The 23,282-nt window shown below is 41.9% G+C and overlaps 1 protein-coding gene across 4 annotated transcripts in view; it reads right to left on the reverse strand.

Moving 5' to 3' along the window:
* Positions 1-23,282, reverse strand: part of LOC136627798 (uncharacterized) — a 158,593-nt gene that overhangs the window by 54,839 nt on the left and 80,472 nt on the right. For all 4 annotated transcript variants that reach the window (XM_066603194.1, XM_066603196.1, XM_066603193.1 and 1 more), the window contains 7 exons: positions 22,130-22,304; positions 17,312-17,513; positions 16,433-16,518; positions 11,327-11,595; positions 3,729-3,869; positions 3,103-3,258; positions 2,306-2,554 (listed from right to left, as the gene is read on the reverse strand). In XM_066603194.1, coding sequence (XP_066459291.1) covers positions 2,306-2,554; positions 3,103-3,258; positions 3,729-3,869; positions 11,327-11,595; positions 16,433-16,518; positions 17,312-17,513; positions 22,130-22,304 — 1,278 coding nt within the window. The remainder of the gene's footprint in view (positions 1-2,305; positions 2,555-3,102; positions 3,259-3,728; positions 3,870-11,326; positions 11,596-16,432; positions 16,519-17,311; positions 17,514-22,129; positions 22,305-23,282) is intronic.

The following is a 23,282-nucleotide window of genomic DNA, read 5'->3' on the forward strand; positions in this document are numbered from 1 at the left end:
TGGAGTTTTTATTGGGAGACACCCCATTGTAGAAGTTTTCCAAGCTTAAAACAAAAATTCGGAAAGGTTCAAAAAAGTGACTATATAAAGAAAACATGCTCTGCTCTTAAATGTACTGCTCCAGTGTTGCCACTCCAATCCCTGATGGGCTAGTCCACAGTCACTGAGACATCTCCAGTCTGTTTGGCTGCTCTGCTGAAGGAAATGAAGAAAAGAAGCATCACGCCAGTGCAAACCAGACCACAACACAAAAGTGACTGGGTGAGTAATGTGTGCCCGGTTGTGCCTCCTTGGCATCCCCAGCCCTCTTCATGCATGTAAACAATAGGAGGAGTACTGAGTGCATCGTGGTTGATGGCCCAGTTGAGTCAGTCTTAGGGTGCCATCACACTTGCGATCGAAATATTGCTGCTTTTTTAACGCAAATGTCAATAGGACTTTCTAATGTTAAAAACGCATTGCACAAAAATCGCAAAGCACAAACTTGCAATTTTAGTGCAATGCATTTTTAACATTAGAAAGTGCTATTGACATTTGCGCTAAAAAAATGCAGCAATATCGTGATCGCAAGTGTGAAGGCACCCTTAGGCTATGTTCACACGGCTACAATTTGCAGCCAACCCCCCTAGGCTATAATTTGCAGCCAACAAAGAACTATGATTGAACTTGGATAATTAAGCCCATGCATTGAAATCAGTGGATAATCTTAATGTGTGTTTTTCAAAAAACAATAAGACGCACCCAAAAGAAATAGTCCAGCAGATACATTAAATCATTAACCTTGCCTGCATTATACAGTTGGAAGAAAAAATAAGTAAACCCTTTGGAACTGCTTGGATTTCTGCAACTAATGAAATGCGGTTTGATTGTTATCTAAGTCCCAATTATAAACAAACCTTTTGAGTCTCCTCACTCACAGTCTAAGTGCTCCCCCTACGGAGAAAAGATAGTGTTTCTGACCCCCATCCCAGGACTCTAACTAGCAAAGCCAGACTCCTACTGCACACTGATGAAGGGCAAATACCCAGAAACAGCTGTCTGTGCATGGAGTCTGGCTTTGCTTTTAATTCACAGTCATTGTTGCAAGGCTAGTATTAAGAGTCTGACTTTGGCTTGGAGGAATGCCGCCTTCCAATAGGTGGCACTGTGGAGGTATTATTCCATCTTCCTTATTTGCATATTACCTAGAGGAGCATGAGTGGCCTTTTGAGTTTTCTCACTCACCATCTAGGTGCTCTCCGTAAGGAAAAAAGATAGCGTTTCTGACCTAAATAATCTAAGAACACAAAACCGTTGTACCATTCATGTCTCTTATGGAGCACACTGACTAAACATCCACAGTGCAGGGAGATATGCACAACATTGAGGAAGAATTTTGGCCTATTCCTCTCTGCAAATGTGTTTTAGTTCATCAATATTTCTGGGATGCCATACAAGGTTCTCTTGAGGTCATGCCAAAACATCTTGATAGAGTTAAGGTCAGAGTTTTGACTTGGCCATTTCAATATAATTCAGACTGAGATAACAATTACATATTTTATTAGTAACCAAATCAAAAATGTAGGTAATTCCAAAAGGCTTAAACCAGTTTCACATCTGCATCAGAACCTCCGGCCGAGGTTCCGTCACAGATCTGGCTGCAAATACCGGGCAGCTGGGCAGAAAATGGGCCCATTATAATCAATGGGGTCTGCCCAGCGCTGTTTGGTTCCGTTCACAAACAGACTTGTTCAGCCGCAGGGAATCCCCTTTTCTTACTCCCCAAACCAAGCAAGAAAGCGGAATCCCCAGCGCAGGTGTCAAAGCACCCTTACTTACATTTTCTTTCAACTGTAGCAGTCATTTGAGCTCCTTGCAAGTTTTAAAAGAGAATTTATCCAACTTCTGTCCACTATCTCGATAGGAGACATGTAGGAAGCAGTAATCAGTACTGTATGACTAATGATGTCTTGCCCAGAAGTAACAAAGGGAGGTGCGGACACATCATATCTATCAGAAATTATAGTTACATAGGCTACTCTAGACTGCTGCAGAGATGCATGGCCAAGTCATATTGTGCCTGATATTTGATTTTGATATTAACATAGGAAACGTTTTTTTCACCAAAGTTTCCATTTGAAAGAAAAGCAACAGTTATAGCCCATATACTACTATAGGAGAGCAGAAGAATTACAGGCCTTATTTCTCATGTACTTATTACATAGCCTAAGGTCTGACCATATTTTTGCTTTAAGTAGTATACGATAGTAACTATTGTCTATTACTTCTTGTGGCAAAAGTTCCCCATTGTTTAGAAAATACTCACAATCGGCTCCAAACTGGAAAAGCTCTTCCGATGTTAAATTTGTTAATAATACTCTTCCATCCCTGAGAGTAAAATCATCATTTGGGTTGTTGTTCATGACTCCCATAAGCCCTTGTGTTTGGTTCATGAACTCCTCCGGCAAAAGGACATTGATACTCAAGAACCTTCCTCTTCCACTCACTTCCACTCCAGCTCCCGATGAAAACATGGCCGTCACACGTTTGTCAGCGCCATAAAATAGAAATGCACCTTTCAGAAAAACGGATAAAGTGAAACAGTACATAGATTTTATTCTTTACTATGTATTATAGCTGTGCAACTACTGAGGTGGCCACTAGGGGGCTCAAGTGCAGATATATTAGGCAGTCTGTGTAGCAGGGACAGGTATTGCTAATTATGAGACCCCTTGTGAGGGTCTCTCAGGAGGTGCTCCAGCATGCATAAACATGATCTACACTTATGATGCTGAGGGTGAAGTAAACAGGGGTCCCACATACACCTGCAGAGGGCCATGGCTTTGGAGTTCTAGCCACAGATATATTCTTTCAACTCTCATCTACTTAACAGTTATTTTTTTGTGAGAAGCCAATGGGATTTTACCTATTTCATGCCCTGCAGCCATAGTCATAATGAATAGGAGACCACATTATTTTCATACGCAGTATATCTAACTGCAATGGCTTGGGGTTGGCTAGAATTAAGTATTGCATTCCATTTTACTTTACAACTTTCTAGGCAGTGTGTGGATTTATATTGTACAAGCATGCATTATAAGTTAAAGCAGTAAGTAAACTTACCCTTCAGGTCTATCCATGTCCGATTAAAGCTTAGAGGCTCATGGTTTAGAAGGACTTCAACCTTCACCAAGTCTTCTGTTAGACGTACCTCAATAATATCAGAGCTCCCCTCTTGCATTGCCACGGAGGAGAATCCAGCGACTGTAGAGGCGGAACCTGCAATGAAATTGTACACAGCATGTGGATTATCCAGAAAACTTTGTAGTATATAAAGAGTAGTACTGTATATACCCCGTTCCCCCTAAAATAAGACATACCCTGAAAAAAAGCCCTAGCATGATTTTTTAGGGTTGTCGGGGAGGCTTGAAATATAAGCCCTACCCTGAAAATAAGCCATAGTTATAGTTCTTATAGTAGTGCTTAAAAAGTACTCCAACTCCAAATTAAATATTTTCCTAACAATTTCTAGGCCACTCATCTTAGAATGTTCCATGAAAGGATTTGTACATGGTAGTAATGTTCCTGTAAACTATCAATAATGAGATCTGATGTGTAATGGGTTATTAGATAGGTTGGTTATTGGATGGTAGGGAAAAAAAATCTATGACATCTTATTTTATTCATTTACTAAATTTGTCATTTACTGCTTCTTCAGTGAAATATTCTGACTTTTGGTAAATGCATACCATTTGCATATTTAACAATCTGTGTCCGACCCTGGATCACGAGTGACTTATTGGAGCTGACCAGTATGTACTCTCCTTTTCCCTTGAAAGTGTAATTAACTCCATCAAAGGTAATAAAATGAGGGTCTCCAAAAGCAGAAGCTGAAAAACAAACAAACAAAAAAATATGTATTTTTAACATTAAGCACAATAGATTACTAGTATTCAATTCCATTGAAAATGTAGAAAGATGTATGAAAGCCGATCATGTCACACGAATCTCTTGACAATGTCCCAAATGTGGTGGATGAAGCTGATGCTGCGGATATCGCCTATCTGCATTTTAGTAAAACCTTTGATATAGTTCCACATAAAGAGCCTACAGATAAGTTATTGCAAATTGGACTTCATCCCTGGATGGTCCAGTGGATTTACATTTGGTTAAAGGATAGATATCAGAGGGTTGTTGTTGTAACAGAGTGTATTCTAAACAGGATGAGTTACAAGTGGTGACCACAAGGGTCTGTTCTGGGTCCAATTCTTTCTAATATGCTGGTAAGTGACATAGCAGAAGGTTTAATAGGCAACATTTGTCAGTTTGCTGATGACACAAAAGTGTGCAATAGGGTTGATACTCCTTGTGGTGTCTATAATATGGAGAGCGATTCAGCCTTATTGCATAAATGGTCAAAACAATGGAAACTGCAGTTCAAAGTGTTTAAATGTAAAATAATGCACTTGGGACTGAGTATTCTATTGGCTGTTCTGTGTTATTCAGGACTTCAGAAGAGAAGGATTTAGGGGTTCTGATTTCTGAGAACATCAAAGTAAGTACACAATGCGGCCTGACAGCAAAGAAAGCAAATAGGATGCTCAGCTGTACAGCCAGAAGTATAACCAGTAGAAAGAGGGAGATTGTGATCCTGCAGTATAGAACTCTAGTGAAACTACATCTGGAATATTGTGTTCAGTTCTGGAAACCTCGTCTACAGAAAGACATTGATATAATAGAACAAGTCCAAAGATGGGCTATGAAAAAATAGTGAAAGGTCTCAAGTATAAAACTTTTTAGGAGAAACTTGAAGATTCGTAGCTAACTTTTTAGAAGCTGCCATGTGTATACATGAGGAGGACTATCACCATTTCTGGCCATTATATGACTTAGCCTACATTTTTCACCCTTTTTCCCCTTTGTAGGGTTTATCTGTGATTTTCAGTTTTCTTTGAACTGATGGGAAGAGTCCTAGCTGTTATACTGTGCTCTATACACTGCACATAGAAAACAGCAGAATCCACTCCCTAACTGTCTGTAACAACCATAGAGAGGCATAGTATCTTCATGTAGGTCAGCAGACAAGTACTAAGCAGTGGATATGTGAATTAATAACAGTAAATAACTCACCATTAGCTGCAGACATCTCTATATGCGTCTCTCCCTCTCTCCTCCTCCTCCTCCTCCTCCTCCTCCTCCTCCCCCTTCCCCTTCCCATCTACTTTCTATATACTTTAATGAGCAGCATCAGTAAACCCTCTTTCCACTTCATGCTCTTCATCTTTTTATCTCTGTTACTAGAGATGGGTATCGCTTGACAGCAGGCCATGGGCAGAAAATAAGACTGAATGAAGTCCCCTAGTGGCTAATAGTAATTTTTCAGCACAAAAACAGTATTTGCACTGTTGCTAGTTATTACATTGGTTATCATGTAAGTACAAGTTGTTTGAAAATCTACTGACCATTTGTAAGAACTTAATTTGTATATCCTGGAGGAAAGAAGGGGGAACATAATCAAAATCTTTAAACATATTTACACATTTTAATAAGGTTCAGGAGGGAAGTGCTTTTAATAAGAAACCTAACACTAGAGCAAGGAGACACAATCTGGGATTAGTTGGGAGAAAATCAGAAGCAACGTCAGAAGGTTTTTTTTTTTACTTCCAGCAAACGTGGTTGGAAAATCAAAAAATGAATTCAAGCTGCCTGGGTTAAGCATATATGTATCCCAAGGGAGAAATAATATAAGAGCGGACTAGATGGACCATGTGCTCTTTTCTGCTGTCAGTCTTATATGCTTCATTAATTAGCCTTCATCAACAAGATTTTAAGTTCATGCAAGTAACTTTGAATGATGTCGGTTATTAGATTTATCTGTTGAGTGGTCAAATTAGATCAATAGGCTGCGTGCCATACTTAATACATTCTTGATTTTCTTGGGATTTTTTTAAAGAAAAGAGTCATTTATTTGTGATGTGTTGAACCATCTGCATGATAAATCTGGAATTTAATTTGAAATTTAAATTTTATAAGCCATAAAGTGTCAGATTTTATCACCCACTAAATTTTCATTTCATTATATACATTAAACTTAAATGACAACTGCATTGCACATTTTGCTTTACATTAAACCTGCAATATTCCTATTTTCCACTAGATGGCAATATGGCTTCAGAAAAATATCTTGTGATGACACTTCCCCAGATAAATGTAATATAATGTCATGTAAAGTAACAGGACCTAGAGTCAGAATGCATCTTATTTTGTACATGTTCTCACGCAGTTATACTTTCCATATAGAAGGCTAGCCGTGTGCGCGCCGAGCCTTAACAATAAAATGTATCTATGTGTGTACGGTCAACTTTGAATTTAACATCCGAAGCAAGGAATTTTTTAAGACCTGCATTTCAAATGCCAGCCTTAATATGGTCCCTACAGGATCAAGAGGCATTGAATGTATTAGGAGGTGCAGTCTTTTCAATGCACTCATTGTAAAAAAAAAAAAAGCCCCTAGAAGGAGTTGTCGTTTTGCTGCAAATCTCGGCATGCAGTTACATCTCAGGCAGATATGCAAATGATTAGAGTTGTGGGGTGATTAGATGAACGGTCTTGTCACCTGAGACCCTAAAAGGTGTTCTACCCTTGGCCTATAAAAAGGCTCTGAAAGGCTTGTGTGCAGTGACCTCTTTTTCCATGCTTCTACGACTCAATCAAAGAGCTTTCGCCCATTAGCAGACTTTGAGAGGGGGCGCATTATTGGAATGCAAGGAGCTGAATCGTCGTATCGATGAATTTCCCGCCATCTAGGCTTTTCTGACCAGACCGCTAGGGGGTGTTGGGACCAGTGGATGCATGAGGGTATGCACACAAGGTGACCCAACAGACCAGCAGTAGAGAGGATCATCTGAGAAGCATGCACAGCTCCAACTGTTTTGTTGTCCATCATCCTGAGACAGGTGGCACCATCGTTACAGCCCCTGTGTCTGCTGGAACCATTTCCAGGCGCTTGGCTGAAGGATATTTGGTCCTACCGTGCCCATTATGTGTACTGCCTATGACACCCATGCATCATCAGCTCTGTTTGCAGAGGTGTCATGAAAGATGAAGCTCAACTACTACGGAGTGGAATCAGGGTGTCTTCATTGACGAATCCAGGTTTGGTTTGGGCACTGACGACGGCCATGTTCATGTCTGCAAACCTAGGGGTGAGCGCCTCAAACATACCTTTGCTGTGCAGCACACTGCCCCCACTGCTGGTGTGATGGTCTAGGGGGCCATTGCATATAACAGTCGGTCCCCCCAGTAGTGGTACGAGGAACAATGACAGCTCAGCGATATGTTCAGGACATCCTGCAGCCACATGTGTTCCTCTCACGGCGGCTTCCAAGAGGCATTTTCCAGCAGGAAAATACTCGGCCGCACACTGCAGGGGGTCACAGGAATGTCTCCACAACATTGCCACACTTCCATTTATCACCAACAGAACATGTATGGGACCATCTGGGATGCCAACTTTGACAGCCTATGAGTTTGCACGATCTAGAGGCTCAGTTACTGCAAATGTGGGTCGATATGCCAGAGGATGCAATACAGAACCTGTACCCCTCCATGCCTGCTGGTATCACATCTTGTATCCAAGCTAGAGGAAGTACAACAGGGTACTAGAGCCCCCATGCACAGCTGTATTACATCTTGTATAAAAGTTAGAGGTGGTACAACAGGGTACTAGAGCCTTCATGTCCACCTGTATCACATTTTGTATCCAAGCTAGAAGTGGCCCAACAGGGTACTAGAGCCTCCATGCCCGCTGGTTTCACATCTTGTGCCGCCTCTAGCTTGTATACAACAGGGTACTAGGCCGGCAAGGAGACTGACAGCGGGCAACTGACTGCGGCGGAGCAGGGATTGGAGAAATCAGAGCACCAGGGGCAGTGACAACAGGGAATGCAGCGGAGAGGGGGGGGGGGGGGGGGGGAGGGGTGAATGACAGCATTGGCACGGGAGAAGGTCGCTGGGGGAAGTATGATAGCGGAGCTCAGAGCACATATGGGACACCAGCAGGGTACCAGTGGAGACAGCCTTGACCCATTCTCTGCTCCAGCCAATCAAATTGTGGACATGCAGCTTGCCTCCACTCATTCTTCTGGTGGAGACAAGAACAACAGTACTGATTTCTGGTATAATTTATGTCAGTCTGGTATAATCTGTCAGGCTGTGGTGAGCATTCCCCTTCCAATAAACCGCAATCACTTTTTTTCAGCTACTATGAGCAGGCATAAATAGTTGCTAATTTTTTGCACTGGCAAGTTGTGCACGAAATATTGCATGCGTCATATGCCACTTTCAGCATGATAGATCCCCTGCTACATGACTAAACTAACAGTGACTAGAATTTCTTAAACTTTGCCCCTGTAAAGTTAACATGTTTCTCTAAATGTGGCAACTTTCAAACAATATACTGCAAATCCAATAAGAAAGGAATCTCAAAAGGGAACCCCCCAACCCCTATGCTGCACCGTGACCAGTTGGCTACATAGTGTACCTGGCCTAAGTAAGAACTCTGAAATCTCTGTACTTCTTCCATAAGGGTGACTACCCACTACAGTGTTTTTTCCACTGCGAAATTCGCAGCGTTTTTTTTTTCTGCAGGGGTCTATGGGACTTGTAATGTTAAAATCGCGATCGCGCAAAATCACGGTAAATTTCATGGTAAATTGCAATTTTGCGCGATCGCGATTTAAGGGTGCCTACCCACTTGCGTTGCTGATTTTCGTGCGTGAAAAACGCTGCGTTTTCGCGCATTTTTTGCGCGATTTCCGCGCCATTTTTGTGGCATTTTCCGTGCATTTTTCGCGGCTTTTTTGCGCGTTTTTTGCAGCCCTCCATTGACAATCATGGGTGCATTAAGAGAAAAATAAGGAGACATATGCAACTGACAGTTCCTATGTGAAAAAAACCCACGAAACGGAAAAAAAAAACCAGATGGACAAGAACACATTCTATACTAATTGCTCGAGAAAAAACGCAAAACATCGCAGGAAAAAAAATCGCAAATGGGTAGGCGCCCTTAACATTACAAGTCCCATAGACCCCTGCAGAAAAAAAAACGCTGCGAATTTCGCAGTGAAAAAAAACTGTAGTGGGTGGGCACCCTTAGGGCGAGCACCCACTGGCGTTTGCGTTCTCCGCAGGAAAAAAACGCAGCGTTTTCGCGGCGTTTCCCGCGTTTTTTCCGCGCGTTTTTCGCGGCGTTTTCGCGGCGTTTTCCGTTAATTTCCATTGACATTCATGGGTGCATTAGGAGAAAAATAGGGACACATATGCAACTGACAGTTCCTATGTTAAAAACGCAAACGCAACGCAAAAAAAACGACAGTGGACAGGAACACATGTTATCTCTATGCCTGTGCAGGAAAAACGCAAAACGCAAAACGCAGGTAAAAAAACGCCAGTGGGTGCTCGCCCTAAGGCTAACACATTTCCCCAAAAAGCTATGCAACTTGTTAGGCTGCTCTTACAGAGGTGTCTCTGTAACAAGAATAATCATCCCTGGGATAACATGACAGGTCATCCCGGGTAAAAGCACCCCAACCCCTTACTGCACAAATTAAAAAAAAGAGGAAAGTTGGGCTGCCTTCACACTGGCGATAAAATCGTGCGACTTTCACGCGATGAGAATGAGTGAAAATGCAGAATTTTGACACCAATGATTTTCAATGGTTTCCTTCACATTTGTGATGTTTTCACTCATGCGACGTTGTAAAAAAAAAAAAACATGGTATGCCCTATTTTTCTTCATTTTGCGTTTTTTAAAATCTAGCGATATGCTACTGCTTTATAAGATGGGAATACCCCTTTAGGGTGCATAGAGCCCTGTGAAATAACTTCTGTTGCTCCCTCATTGCATGTACTGTTATGCGATGTACAAATAACTACAGCTGTAGCAAAGTTTAACTTGAGACTTAAAGAGGTTCTTCAGTTGTAAATTATTGATGGACTATCCTTATGGTACGCCATGAATAGCAGATTGGTCAGAGTTCACTGCTCAGAACCCCTACTGATCAGCTGTTCAGTGGCCACTGCTCTCATGCACTGAGCTGATTTCTGCATTAATCAGACAACTCTGTTTCCACTGCAGTGGCAAGTGTTGGCTTTGCAGGTCATTCACTTCCATGGAGACTTGGCCTGTAATGCCATTCCTGGCCACTATAGTGGGTACGGAGCTGTCTTCTTCCTGTAGAAATCAGCTCAATGCGCAAGCATATTGATCTGGTGAAAAACTGATTGTCAGGAATCTCAATTGGCAGATCCCCATTGATCTACTATTCCTAGCCTGTCCTAAGGAGAGGCAATTAATAGTTTACAACTGGACAACCCCTTTACTGCATTAAAGGGGTTGTCCCGCGCCGAAACGGGTTTTTTTTTTTTTAACCCCCCCCCCCCCCCCCCCCCGTTCGGCGCGAGACAACCCCGATGCAGGGGTTAAAAAAACAAACCGCTCAGCGCTTACCTGAATCCCGGCGGTCCGGCGTCTTCATACTTACCTGCTGAAGATGGCCGCCGGGGTCTGCTCCCTCCGTGGACCGCAGCTCTTCTGTGCAGTCCATTGCCGATTCCAGCCTCCTGATTGGCTGGAATCAGCACGTGACGGGGCGGAGCTACACGGAGCCGGCATTCTGCACGAGCAGCTCCATTGAAGAGAGCAGAAGACCCGGACTGCGCAAGCGCGGCTAATTTGGCCATCGGAGGGCGAAAATTAGTCGGCTCCATGGGAACGAGGACGCTAGCAACGGAGCAGGTAAGTGAAAAACTTTTTATAACTTCTGTATGGCTCATAATTAATGCACAATGTACATTACAAAGTGCATTAATATGGCCATACAGAAGTGTATAGACCCACTTGCTGCCGCGGGACAACCCCTTTAAGATAACTTCCTCCGACACAGTGTATTTTCCCCTTTATTCGCTTTATAATGAGTTTTGCTGTGTTACGGTAACCGCACAATAGCTTTTAATGGTGAGAAATAAAATAACTTATCACAAAAAGTTATAAAATTCAAGTTAAACTTTGCTACATCTCTATGTATGTATACATACTGTACATGTGTCTAATTATCAGCGTCATACAGGATGGTTCTAAAATAACAATGCTATTTGTTGTCTGAATATCAATGCTATAGTACAGCATAGAGTAGACCATTCTCCAGTAATCAAATGATCAAACAGTGAAATCTATAAAGCACTCAGTGCTAAACAATAGACCATAACAACCATGTGAAGAACGCTTTATTCTAAGATCATTGTTTCATTTTCAGCATAGTATTGGAATATACGTATAATTACTTACCGATTTTTGGGGGCTTGTATGTGCGGCAGTCACTGGAGGGTCTTAGTTCTAGGTAGTACTGGCAGTTATGGGACCACAGACAACAGTAGTAGAAAGTGATCACATCATACAGCCAGTGTGAGAACCCAGGGACTCTGGGGGGCTTTCTGTATGGAGGGGACCCCCAGTCATGACCTCGGTCAGGGGTGCTACCCCCTACTGAATCGCTAGTAAGGACTTGGATTCCCCTTTCGTCATAGCAGCACTGCTGTCCTGCGGCGTATTTAGGACTAGGGAGAAATAAAAAAACGAATTTGTAAAATATATATAGAGCACAAAACATTCTTCCCTCACTAGTAGATTTTTCATATTCATTCCGTATAAGTGCAGTCTTAATGGAACTTGATGTAGATTTGTAGACCAGGAAAGTGTAAGATTCAACCCAAGTAGCACTCAAGGTCTCCCATGCAAGTGCTTGGATGGCGCCAAAAAGCTTTGCATTTGTAAAATTGTCCTCTCAAGATGGAATCACCTACTCTTAGACCTGCAATTTTCCATTTCCTGGTAGCTTCGATTTACTGGCTCTCAAAAGTATATTCATGTTGGACTGAAGTTCAGTACTGGAAAATTTCATAGTGTTGTTAATAGGCTATATATACAAAATAGCCCACCTAAGTAATATGTCCTTATACAGAGTTAAAATATAACCTTTATTTGTTTTCATAAGATACCCATATATAACTAATAACATGGCTGATATGCTTTAGGCTGGGTTCATACGGGGCGGATTTGCCGTGGAAATTCTTCGCCGCAGCAAATCCGCCTGTGGCCGCTAATCCCGGGATTGGCCAGCCATGTGGACGAGATTTCTCAGAAATCTCGTCCACATGGGACAGCAAATCTTCCGTGGCAGAAGCCGGCACTGCGGAGCGGATTAGCCGACCGCAGCATGTTCATTCTTTTTCTTCGTCTGCTGCGTCCACGCTCTCCCCTATGGGAGCGCCGGCCGCAGCCGAAGAGCGAACGGCCGGGCCGCTTCAAAACCCACGGCTAAGTGCCGCGGGTTTTGAAGCAGCGCTTCTACCGGCGGAAATCTTGCGGTTTTTCGCTGCGGCCAAACCGCGAGATTTCTACCGGGAGTCCGCTGTGTGGGAACCCAGGCTTAGGGTGCTTTTGCAACTAACGATTTGAGTTCACTTGGGCAGCTTGTTTATACAGCAGATGCATGGTTGGCTCATTCACTTGCTAAATCGTTCAGTTGTCACATTCACTGTATAAGTAGAGATGAGCGAACCTACTCGGCCACGCCCCTTTTTCGCCCGAGCGCCGCAATTTTCGAGTACTTCCGTATTCGGGGAAAAGATTCGGGGGGCGCCGTGGGTGAGTGGGGGGTTGCAGCGGGGAGTGGGGGGGAGAGGGAAAGAGAGAGGGCTCCCCCCTGTTCCCCGCTGCAACCCCTCCGCTCCCCTACGCCTCCCCCCGCCCCCCGAATCTTTTCACCCGAGTACGGAAGTACTCGAAAATCGCGGTGCTCGATCGAGTAATTACTCGAAACGAGTATAGTCGCTCATCTCTATGTATAAGTGAATGAGAACGACTGAAGATCAATATTTAAAGCAAATGATTAGTGAATGAGCCAATAATGATTTTCATGGTTGCATGAAATGAATGATAAGCGAATGAATAATCATCATTGTTGGCTATGTTTACACTGAACAATTTTCTGAATGAAAGCTAGGTGTCGCCACAGTGTAGCAGTATATGACAAAACCAACACTGCAAGTTAAGTGTCACCACGGTGTTGGTGATGGCACTAACCTACTCCAAATAGTAAGTCCTACTTGAAATAAAAGCCCTACCCCAAAAATATGCCTTATCTGCCTAAAAAAAAAATACATTACCTATCAGGCACCGTCAGCTTCGGCGTGTCTCCTCTGTAGCTCCGGCACACTTTTCTGTAGTCTTCAATCTTCAGTCTTCAATGACGCTCGAGAACCAATCACAGCCAGCGCTTCCTGGAGGCAGGGATTTTAAACCTGCCTGAAGGGCTGTCTGAAGGCTACAGAAAAGTGTGCCAGAGCCGCAGAGGAGACGCACGCCAGAGCTGACAGCACCTGATAGGTGATGTATTATTAATAGTCTATTTCTTTTTATGCAGATAGGCTTTATTTTAGGACTTTTACAGTAGGACTTCTTACTGTAAAATTTGCATCACACAACTAAAATAGGTAGGGCAAGAGCAATGAGCTACAACTAAAAGCACATTTACATGCAAAGACAATCTTTCAAAGAATTAAAAGACTGACAGTTCTAGTCATCATTTTGCATAAAGTGCTAATGGACACTAGTGACATTAGCAATTTATTAGCTTAATTTGCATGTAAATGAGCCTCCAGGAGCTGCTTCGAAACTCAGCAGGTGGTCAGAGCTCTACAATCAGCTCCTTTGTTCTTGCACAGGCTGTCAGCTGAATACAATGTAATAAGCGCTCCCATGCAGAACACAGCATGTGGTCCCGGTTACCCCTCTCTGGCTGAACAATGGATTTTAGGCTCACCTAAAAATCATCCAGTGAACGATGGTAGGGTTTACATGCAATGATTATTGCTCATATGCTCATTTGAACGAATTTTGAGTGATAATGGTTGCATGTAAATGGGGCTTAATCTATAATAAAAAATTTGTAAACCAATGATGCAGTTTAACTAACCAACACATATAAAGTGAACATGTAATAGTAGTGGCTCTAATAACTGTTTCAGTATCACTTCTATGAAATTCATTGATATGTCTGGACAATGCGGTATCTGTTTTTGTCTGAATGGCACTCAGATGTTTACAGATATGCCTACAGTACTGTTAGATTGTCTTGCCCAACTGCACCTCAGTACTTGAATGAGACAGAGCAGTAGTACCCATCACAGACGCTATCAAATGTACTGATCTGTGCCCCTGCAATCTGTCCTTAACTCTGCTGCCCAGCTAATCCACAGTGGACTTGTAGAACTGGTGAAAGTGTGGGGCCTTTGATTGAGATTGAAAAGTCTAGAAGGGATGTTGAGTGAGGTGGTTAGACATGAGTGTTTAGGTCTGAAAACAATATAGTCTGGTTTGTATGTGGAGAGGGCATTTTACAGGCTGCACCTACCAATCCCTTCACTAGCTGCCCATTGCCCAGAGAGGCTGTCTACAATATATTCCCTCCATAAATCTCTGCCCTAATATATCAATACCTCCCCACACGTAACCTCCGGTCCTCACAAGACCTTCTCCTCTGCACTCACCCAGCGTGCTCCTCATACAATCTTCTCCAGAATTTCTCCCATGTATCACCTATACTCACTACGTCAAAGCATCAGACTCTCCGCCACTTCGGAAACCTTCAAAAGAACCCAGAAAACGTAGCTCTTCATAGCAGCCTACAACCTACAGTAATCCTGCTTCCGACCCACCAAGACCACCTTATACCCTCGCCTACTCCTTCCCTCTTCCCCTGTACACTGTAGGCCCTTACAGGCAGGGTCCTCTCTCCCCCCAGACCAATTTGTTAGTCATTTTGTTGATGCTTATCATTTCTGTTTTAAAATAATGTAGTTGTACGTAGTTTGAATGCAGTTAAACTCCTACTTTTTCATTTGTACCACATCCTGGAATTAACTGAACTTTAAAATGGATAATAATGATATAGACTTTGATCTTGGTGAAAACCACCACAATAAACCACTCCACTGAAAACACTGCTGGTAATACTGTGAACTGAGCTGAACTGTAACCTTGTCGTGTTTGGCAAGATCCATGGACGGTTATTGGCATCCTGTGATGGACAAATTACATGTATTATGTAACAGAAACACAATTTACCCGCAAGCTAGCTGTGTAGTAGTATTATAGTAACTATAGGATGTACCCAGGGGTATACAACAGCGAGCAGGCAAAGAATATTTCACACCAATTTAAACTTCCCCGGTGGTCTACGGTCGTGCTTGCCTGCCTTCTGTCCTTAGATAGAAGAGTGGATTGATATATTATGCATCAGGGATATCAGCATTTATTAGCAGTCTCCACACCCCAGTGCCCTCTAACAATGCTGCTCGGTGTAGTTGGCATTCTATCTGCTGCCAACAGTGTGTCTACCAAGTGGTAATCAAGTAGTATAAAGCTGTGGGATGCTTTTTTCAGCACAGGGTATAACAAAAAAGGCACAATATTCCAGCCAACCCAATTGGGTTGTTTATTATACCACTGTATTATATCTAACATATAAAATGTAATAATGGTATAATGTTAATGTGATAGATTAGATAGATAGATATGAGATAGATAGATAGATAGATAGATAGATAGATAGATAGATAGATAGATATGGGATAGATATGAGATAGATAGATAGATAGATAGATAGATAGATAGATAGATAGATAATCACAAGAACATTATACTATTCATGTGTATATTAGACCATATTAATTTTTTAAATACTTTAGTACTGTTATGTTCTAGAGTAGTTAAAAATGCAGTTGTAACTAGTACAGTGACCAGGAAAATAGTGTTGAGCAAACCAAACCAGTAGAACCCTGCTTCAAGTTGGACTTTGCTAAAAGTTCAGTTCGCGTAGAACCCAAACTTTAGGCGGATCATTTTAGCTGAACTGGAAGTTCATAAAGGTCCTAGAACTAGTACTGAGCACTATCTAAGAGCCCTGAAATGGCAGTGGTGGAGGCTCAGTGGTTGGCACTGTAGCATTGCAGCGTTGGAGTTCTAGATTCAAAGCTGATTGAGGGCAACATCTGCATGAAGTTTGTATGTTCTCTTTGTGTTTCTTATTCTTGTTGTTATCTTCCTTCTCTTGAAAAGGAAGAAGCAGCATGGTGGTTCAATGGTTTGCATTGTTACCTTGTAACATTGATGTCTCAGGTTCAAATATGACCAAGGCCAACATGAGTGACAGCAATAACCATTGAACAACTACCACCACTGCCACTAGATTTTGAGGTTTGCATGAATTTCTGGTTCAGTTTATACTAATTCTGACCAAACCGAACTTTTTCACAAAATTCGGTAAACTGGCTGTACTAAACTTTCGAAAATTTAACTCATTTCTAACCAGGACGTAATAAGACATATTACCTGCCATAGATCGCTCTGACACAATGCTTAGCTCCTTGATGGTATGTGCACACACTTCCTGAATCAATGTCACATCCATAATCAGGCTGCAATGTAAAAATATTGCTTCATTAGTTGTGGAATAGTTTCTGAAATGTTAGTGTCTTCATTGTACGTACATTATACTTCTAAGCCATTTATACTATGTGTTTCTCACTGAGGAAAGAGCCTCTTTTGTGTCATGCAAGGGTATTCAATTACTGCTGAGTTGGACTACAGCCACCATCAGTATCTAGCCTTTATATACATATATACTGAAATACTTTTCCCATTAGTCTGATTATTTCCATCAGATGGAGTTTGAACCCTTCTCAGAGGTACTGTAAACAAGTAACATGAGGATAGGACTTTAGTGCTAACATAGTGTTAGCAAGTGCCATGTCTGCAATAACATTTATAGTCCCTCAAGAATGTGGATATGGAAATAGTGGCTTGCTGTCAGTGAATACGAACATTATTATTTACATTCAGAGGCTGCAACTCTAGTAGTAAATGTCACACAATGCATATACGATGTCTTTTGAACACTTTTTCCAACTTTTCAGAAAAAGGAGCGTGGCCAACATTGTGCTAAAATTTGTACCAAATTTTAAAAAAAATTGCACCAAATTTTGGCCACAACTTTTGGTGTCAACTAAGCCAAATAGGTAGTCAAAACTTACACTACATAGTCTTAAAATTCAACAGATGTATCATTAAACAGAGCTACATCTGGTGCATTTTAAGACGGTGTCATCTACATTTGCACAGTCTAACATTTAGACTGTATTAGTAAATAAGCCCCAGTATATTGGCAATAAAGACAATTCCAAAGAGTTATGTGTTTAGCAAATAACATACATGAAACCTGCCCATATCTGCCCTTGATTGTGCTTGTGTGCATGGACAGTCTATGATCTCTGAAAGAAAATCTGGAAGCTTCTTGTCACTTGCATGCCATTTCAAGCATTTATCACGTGCCCAACCAGCAGAATCTTTGCGGAAGTCCTCCCCTAGGTGCCAAGCCATAGCATGATCTACGCTCCATATGGAGTGGATATTCCTAGAGAGAATGAATAGTTGTGATCACAAACATAACAGAAATAGTAGTAAAAGGGATTGTTGATATCTTTTTAAAAAGCCCTTTGAGTCTGACTAATCATGCAGTGTTGACCCAGAGGAAGGCAACATAAAGTTGTAGCTACCAAAATGATCGTTACCATATATATACACCGTAATTAAAGGGGTATTCTGGAAAGTAAACTTTTTTTCCCCAAGTTTTCACCCATCCACTGGATAGGTAAATAAGATAGATCAGTAGAGGTTTGACCACTGGGACCCCCACTGATCCTACAATCAAGGACCCTTGTTGCCTGTCTTTCTCCCTGCATGGTCGCTTCTTCCAATCTCTATAAATGTCAGTTTGAATGGAATGGTGGTCGTATATGCACGGCTGCTATTGAAATAATTTGAATGATGCTGACAGAAGTAGTGAAGCACTTTGTACTCGGCTATCTCCGGCAGCCCCACTAAAATAGAGTGGCGGCTGCACAGGTGCCAGCATTCCATTCAAAGTGATGTTACAGCAATTGGGAGTAGCAACGCTGCATCTAAAAATGGGGGAAGACTGTTCCAAGCAGTTCGCCAGCCACTGATCTATCAGTTTTCACCTTCCAGTGGATAGGTGAAAACCTGAAAGGCTTTTATTCGCCGAATAACCTTTTAAATCCTTTTACTGCCTCAAACACACTGTGTTTCATTGTCTAGTCCGCTATGGACTTCTAAGGCATAAATATGATGTTATATGTATTTTGGCTTCTTTAAAGGCTTTTCATAAATTTGTCAGCCTTCGCAGCAGCTACCTGGCACTGTCTGCTATGGTTCAACTTACTCTTCATCGCTATCCGCAAGATCTTTCCTATTTGCATTTTACTCAGCATTATACAATTTCATATGGAATGTTGAAATGTTTTCTCTCATCCTAAGGGATCCTTCACACTGGTGAGGGCAAATTTGGGCAGCAAAGCATGGCCTGATATCGCCCTCGCCATTCATATGAAACCCGTGGATGCGAGGCGTTTTCACATGCAAACAGCCTCACATCACTGTGGGAGTGAAGAAATCCACCGCTGCGGTTGTCACAGCCGCCGCAGAGGATCATGGAGTTCCCCCATTGTTTTTAATGGGTTCGGTGCTGCTGCCGCCGCCGACCCCATTGAGTGCAATTGCTGATATCGCAGAAATCTAGGACATGCTGCAATTTTTTTCCACACAGCATGGCAAGAGTAAAAACATCGCAAATGGGAATCAATCCATCGAAAATCATTTTTTTCATAATTCTGTGTTTTTACTCACTCTCGCATCGAGCAAAAATTGCACAATTTTATCATCAGTGTGAAGGCACCCTAAGAGTGTATAAACTTACATTTATGTACATTAAACATAATTTGACATTAGGACTGTCAACCATCTGTATATTCACCTAAAGGCAGTGCAAATAAAGGCTTTTGGCCTGTGTCAGTAATGAAATAAAATTAGATGTATCCAAGATCATTTTTAAAGCTGGAAGAGCTTATGCAGATTATTGTACTAAAAAGTGTCATCTTTTTATGGTTCACAGTATGCACTACTGTTGTTTTCCTATTCTCAGCTATACATATACACTCTTTGTTAAAAAATCAAGCACCTAGGCAAAACCCGGCATGCAGTTACATCTCAGGCAGATATGCAAATGATTACAGTTGTGGCATGATTAGATGAACGGTCTTGCCACCTGAGATTCTCAAATAGTTCCACCCTTGGCCTATAAAAAGGCTCTCAGAGGCTACTTGTGTGTACCGACCTCTTTTTCCGCTTGTGTAGAGCTTGTTGACCAATAGACGCCTATACGACACAATCAAAGAGATTTCACCCAGTTAACAGAATTTGAGTAGGGAGCATTATTAGAATGCGAGAAGCTGGATGGTCATATCAATGAATTGCTCACCACAAGACTGTTAGGAGGTATTGGTACCAGTGGATGTGTGAGGGAACATACACACAAGGCGATCGGGCTCGGGACGCCCTTGATAGACCACCAGTAGAGATAATCATCTGATCATCCAACAAGCACGAGTAGCTATAATTGTTTTGTTCTTCGCCATCCAGAGACAAGTGGCACCATTGTAGAATCAGAATTGGAACGGACCTCCAGGGTCATCTGGTCCAACCCTCTGCTCAATGCGGAATTCACCAAATCATTCCAGACAGAGGTCTGTTCAGCCTCTGTTTGAAGGCTTTCATTGAAGAACTCCTTGCCTTCCATCAACACAGGCCCATGTCTGAACCATTTCCAGGCACTTGGCTGAAGGACATTCGGTCCCACATCGCCCATTATGTGTACTGCTTTTGACACCCACCCACTGTTGCCTCTATTTGCAGTGGTGTCGTAAACAACAAAACTGGAAGGCTTCAGTGACAAATCCAGGTTTAGTTTGGGCAAGGATGATGGCTGTATTCATGTCTGAAGACCTAGGGGTGAGTGCCTCAATTCTTCCTTTGCTGTGGCGCGGCACACTGCCCCCACTGCTGGTGTGATGGTCTGGGTGGCCATCGCATACAACAGTTAATCACCCATATTAGTGGTAGGAGGACAGTGACAGCTCAGCGATATGTTTAGGACATCCTGCAGTTACAATGTGTTCTTCTCATGGAGGCATTTTCCAGCAGGATAACGCTCGGCAGCATATAGCAAGGATGTCACAGGAATGTCTCTACAACATTGTCACACTTCAGAGACCAGCCCGGTCACCAGATTTATCACTAAAAGAACATGTATGATACTAGAGCCTCCATTTAACGGTTCAGTTTGTAATCCCTTACTTATATCAATGTTAAGATCATACAAATAAAGTTTCATTCAATTCTGCCAACTTCTACTAAGTGCTTGAATTTCTTTTTTACAAGGAGTGGATATAAGTTATAGTCTTTATCATTTGAGTATACAAAGTGGTCAATAAAACAAATGTCCTTGTCCATGACTTTTGGCTATGTTGTCCAGATGAATTAATGACAAGCCCTGGGTTGTGTCCACACATCATAGACATTTGCCATAAGTAAATCCACAATGAAATCTGTATATGAGTTTCTTGCAGATTTTGGTGCAGACTGAGCAATGGATTCCACACATTTCATTGCAATGAATGAAATCCACAATGAAAATCCTCAGTGTAACTAGAATCCACTGCGGATTTCTTCCACTGGAAGTAAATGGGATAATGTTAACATTGTACAGTATTTTGTTGCAGAATTTCGGTGTGCATTCCACAGCTAAAATTTTTTGCAATAAATCCGTGATGTGTGAACTTATCCTAAGGCCAGTTTCACACGAGCGTATTGTGATGAGTCTGTAATACAGATCCATAGTACAGGCGTGTTATAGAGGACACTGTGACTGCATGTCATCAGTATTTCATCATTGTTTGATATAGATTTGCCTCCATACTTTCTGTCACTGGTTTTATTTTCTACTGGGTAAGTAGATATCCGGTTTCATCCAATAGAAAAGAATACCAATGAAAGCAAATACAGAGGCAAAAAAATGGACCCAAATAGTGCATACTGCGTTTTTAAAACAGGACTGTAAAAAATCTGGTCATGTAAATAGATACATTAATTTACACTAGCTCTGTATTTCACTCCGTAAAACATGGACCACATCCAAAGTAAAAATACACTTTTCTGAAAGCAGCCTAAAAGGGGCTGTGTAAGATTAGAAAAATAGCTCTACAGTTTTTTCCCCAGGAAAAAAAAAACAAAAAAAACTATTTTTGTCCCTTCAGGTGACTGAACTGCAATACCAGGTACAACCCATGGACAACATTGTGCTGTTCCAGGAAAAGAAAACTGAGGATTTTGCCATTTCTGATTCCCTTTAAAGTTTTGGGAACACAGCTTCTCTATTTACTACTACCTTAAGGCTCCCACACACTTGCGTTTGCGTTTTTTGTTAACGCGATTGTCAATGGGACTGTCAATGTTAAAAAATGCAACGCAGTGCAACTTGCGTTTTTGGTGCATTGCGTTGAGTTGCGTTTTTAACATTAGAAAGTCCCATTGACAATCGCGTTAACAAAAAAAGCAAACGCAAGTGTGTGGGAGCCCTTAGGCCCATTTACACACAACAATTATCGCTCAAAATTCACTTAAAAGCTATCATTTGAGCGATAATCGTTGTGTGTAAATGCTCCCATCATTCACTCTTCATCTGAACTATGATTTTTAGGTGAGCATAAAATCTATTGTTCAGTCAAAGAGAAGATAACACAGAACAATGCTGTGTCTGCTGTCCATGGTGCTGTATTCTCCACTGGAGTGCTAATTACATTGTATTCAGCTTACAGCCCCACGGCAGAACAAGGGAGCTGAATGCAGGGAACAGACCACCTGCTGTTCTCTGCATACATGTCCTGGAGTCTCATTTACACGCAAATGAAGGTGATAACCTGCTAAAAGACATTAGAGTCCATTAGCAGTTTATGCAAAACAATCGTTCAAAATCTTTTGAATGATTATCTTTGCATGTAAATGGACCTTTACTCTTAATGAAAGTTTCCCCAATTTCCAAAACGCCATCTATTCTCTATGCCTACTGACTGTACAGTGCCATAACAGAGTTATGTTCTAGAAGTCAGGTCTTACCACTCGCCATCATCATATTTACTGGGCACAATTCTAAGGCTTCCAAATTCAAAGACTCTATGTTCGGCAGCTGCAGGTTTGGGAATGAATGTGAAATCTCCATTATTTAAGTGTTTGTGTACCAGTGTATAGAGGTATTTCCAAGACGGTGACCAAGTGGCAGTATATGGCTCTCCTAAAGGCAGGAAGAAACAACTTTTTAAAATTTAACAGAAGCAGGATTCTTTACATTAACAGTACAGTGTCAGAGAAGCAGGAATGGCATATTTAAACTTCTAATCTACTGCTTCTGCATCTACCCTTCTACAATCTCCCTTAGAATTTGCCCCCCCCCCCCCCCATTCAGCAGTACTGCACACCCCATACATTATAATGCACTTCATATCTGTACATAGATAGATACCAGCCGGCTCATACAGCTTTATGTATCCTACCCCATTTACTGTATATAAAAGATGACTGGACCATCGCACAGAACAAGGCCTTTTAGCTTTTGTGCTCCCCCTATTTCCTCTTTGACTGTAAACTCTTGCAAATCAATTGTTAATTGTTAATTACTCTAATACTATATGTGAAGTCTGATTTCGTCTATGTGCCCGCTGATCTCTACAGTGCTGCAACATTTTGTTTGGCAGTTTAGTAATAAAGATCATTAATATAATGTATTAGATGTGTAATTAGAGCAACAACCACACACAGGCACATTGAGTCAAAAGTCTCCATACAGGTGTGTTTTGTAGTTCTACATAAGCAATGCCACAGATGAAAGAGGAACAGATCGATGTGATACAGGGTCGGGGTCAGAGGTGGGCTGGAGGAGCAGGGAGGCACAAGCACCCCGGATCGGTTCCCTAACAAATGTTTAGGGCCGCTAACTTTGCTGCAACTTGGCTACTCCGTCCACGGCCGTGTCCCCTATTGACTGTGCCAATCTGTGCCACGCTTCCATGTTTGCTTGCGTTCTATTTTGTTTCTGTTTTTCTAAACAAAAAAAACACTGTACTATTTGTACCGTTTAACCCAGGATCACACAAACGGATTGGATTCCGCATGTGGGAGGCCTGCGGCAGATTCCAGCTGTGAGCCTGATCGGTGACCCGGAGTACCTGATATCTCTGTATTGCGGATGACCACGGCTCATCAACAGTCATGT

Source organism: Eleutherodactylus coqui, chromosome 5, assembly GCF_035609145.1.
Source record: "Eleutherodactylus coqui strain aEleCoq1 chromosome 5, aEleCoq1.hap1, whole genome shotgun sequence".
NCBI lineage: Eukaryota > Metazoa > Chordata > Amphibia > Anura > Eleutherodactylidae > Eleutherodactylus > Eleutherodactylus coqui.